We start from the raw sequence: 2,724 nt of genomic DNA, 5'->3' as shown, positions 1-2,724 counted from the left end.
ATGGAAATGTCCCTAAGACACCATTGATATGGCACAATCCCTGCCCCTGTGTCTTCTCTGTGCTGCCTTCTTTGCCTAAGATACCTTCATTCCCGACCTCCACACATCCAAGGCCATCCTCAAAGGCCATCTCCTCCAGGCAGTCTTCCTTGGTTCTTTCCTTATATGGAAGAAACTGTCTATTCCTTTAAACTCCCATAGGAGTGTTTCTCTGTATCTCTTGAAGGGCACCTATTATTTACTAGAACAGAATGCTAAATGGGGCTCTTTCTGCTTTGTTTTCCACAATTTTTGTTAAAGAGATATCCTAACGTGGGTTTAAGAGATCTTCAAATGCAGAATTCAGGTTTCAAGAACTTTGGAATCCCCCTGGAAGGTTTCTTGGGAGAAAGCTGTTCTCTAAGCCTAGAGAGGGGGAAGATGAGATCATATGGGGGTGTCACCTCCTTCCCCTTGAGCTCAGAGAGACTGGGCTTCAGTGGCTGCTTGAGAGCTTGAGGTGCACTCTCGACAGTGGGGAGCCTCTGTGGCCTGGGGCCAGACTCACACCTGTCTGAGAGAGCAGAGGTGGCCTGGGCCCAGCAAATGGAGGGTCAGCGTTTCTTCTGGACCAAGGAAAGTCTCCAGAGCAACCACGGGGCAACATCTGAAATCCTACCCAATGTGGCCGGGGTGGTAGGGGGCTGCGAGGAAGTGGGAGGTGAACCAGACTCCAGGCCTACACTGTGACAGAGTCCCGGGAACTACAGGGAAGCCCCCAGTTTGGGGGATCTTTGAGTAACACAAGTGAGCACAAGAGTCACCTTTAGGAACCTGCCGTCCAGAGGACCCCGATGTTTGCACATGAGGGCACCACCTTGGATTTTGCCCTTTCTCCCTGTGTCCAGGGACCTCGGCAGCCTGCTGGTGGGAAGAGTGGGTGGGGAGGGAGAAAAAGCCACCCCACGCCCCTTCTCCGGCAGCCAGGAAGATGGAAGAAAATGTAAGCCAAGTCAAATTCCAAGTTTGGGTTATTATATAGGACTGGGAATGCCACGGACAGGAGACTGGGGTTGTGCCTGAAAGGGGCCGTTTCCCGAGAGTGGCCAGTCTGTAGCCCTGCTGGGGCTTTCGGCAGGTGCAGGCAAAGTCGTCCTTCTGATTGTTTATTCCTGTTGGCTTAAAAAAGGCAAGGCGCGCGCGCACACGCACACGTGCGCCCTCTGTAATCTCTCTCTCTCTCTCTCTCTCTCTCTCTCTCTCTCTGTCTTACTACTACGTGGCGGCTCTTTGGTGCCCAGCACCGCGCCGGGCACACACTAGGCACGCACCCACTTCTTTATTCTTATTCTTTCCGTCGGCATTTATTGGGAACCCAGGCTCAATGCCAGCACCGGGCGGGAAATGAAATGGATGCGCCTCTTGTCTTCCAGGAGCTTGCTGTCCGCTGGGCGTGTAAGAGAAGCTTCGGTGGAAAGCGGGAGCTAATTCAAATCGGAGCCAAGCGGGGCATACGGATGGGTGCGGTGGGCCCGGATGGGACAACCGGAGCGCCAGCGACTTGGGCAGAACAGGACGTGCACCGTGACCCTCAGAAGGTAGCAGCTGCCCTGAGAACCCAAGCCCACCGTTGCCACACTGCCCATTTGTTCCAAAAGAGTAAGGAATCTGGATTTTTGTGTGAAATGCCCCCAACAAAACACATCTGTGGACCGGCTCAGCCCAAGGTGGCCGCTTGGGGCGCTGGTGCTGCTTTGGCCCTCTCCCTGCTAATCTCGTGCCCAAAGAGGGGCTGCCAATAATCGAGAGCCACGTGCTGCTTCTTTAGGAATTAATTAGTCAGGGTTTGGAGAGGATGTATACAAAGAACTTAGCTTTATTAAGATACTCCTTTGGCCTGAAGAATAAATATTTTTAAAATCCCAACCCTAAGTGCTTAATCTGCTAAAATGGGCAACAAATAGAATGAATGCTGAAAAGAACTTGCTTCCTGTTTCAGAAGAGCCCCTGTGACCTCTGCAATCTGATTATAGAGAAGTGGACTTTCCTGCCAGGAAAGCGACAAGAAGCCACAGAAAAACCAAGTCCCAGTTGGAGGGGAACTAGCCAGCAAGTTGCATTAACTGCAATTTCATTACCTTGAAAATGATTCCATCGGTTGGAGACCTAGTGACAGCTTCTGGGGCTGATTTTTTTCTTCTGGAGCTGTTCTTTGCTCCCTGCCCTGACACTGTTCCGATCACAAGGCCCAGGAGCCAGGCTGTAAGTGGAGCTGGAGAAGTTCTGGGAGACAACAGACGATATGGCAGGCAGCCCAGCAGAAGCAGCTACCTGAAATGCCTTCTCTCCAAGTTCTGCATCCTGCTCTGGGGACAGACCCAGGGGTGGCCTCTATACAGGTACGACAGATGAGAGAGAGAGAGAGTACAAATACAGTCAGGTTTCTTTTCTTTTTTCCACCCCCCCACCTCCTCTCTAGCAAACACCAACTCGTTCTCGGTATCTAAGCGTCTTTTTCTGGGGTGCCTGGCCTGGCTCAGTCGGAAGAACATGGGACTCTTGAGCTCATGGTCATGAGTTGAAGCCCCACATTGGTGTAGAGATTACTGAAATAAATTAATAAATAAATAAACAAATAAATAAAATTTTAAGAGTCTTTTTTGTCTTTTTTCATTTGTTCCTTAAATTCCACATGAGTGAAATTATATGGTATTTGTCTTTCTCTGTCAGACATTTCAGTTAGCA

The 2,724-nt window shown here is 50.4% G+C and overlaps 1 protein-coding gene across 1 annotated transcript in view; it reads left to right on the top strand.

Moving 5' to 3' along the window:
* The window catches only part of LOC118007555, a 17,011-nt gene extending 14,573 nt beyond the window's left edge, over positions 1-2,438 (top strand). The window contains exon 5 of the mRNA XM_035000555.1: positions 1,413-2,438. Coding sequence (XP_034856446.1) covers positions 1,413-1,781 — 369 coding nt within the window. The 3' untranslated portion in view covers positions 1,782-2,438. The remainder of the gene's footprint in view (positions 1-1,412) is intronic.
* Positions 2,439-2,724: the final 286 nt, after the last annotated feature.

This window comes from Mirounga leonina, unplaced genomic scaffold (genome assembly GCF_011800145.1).
Source record: "Mirounga leonina isolate KUSES-001 unplaced genomic scaffold, KU_Mleo_1.0 Mir_125, whole genome shotgun sequence".
Classification (NCBI taxonomy): domain Eukaryota; kingdom Metazoa; phylum Chordata; class Mammalia; order Carnivora; family Phocidae; genus Mirounga; species Mirounga leonina.
Note: the sequence above shows the minus strand (reverse complement) of the source record. Positions and strands in the feature narration are given on the sequence as shown.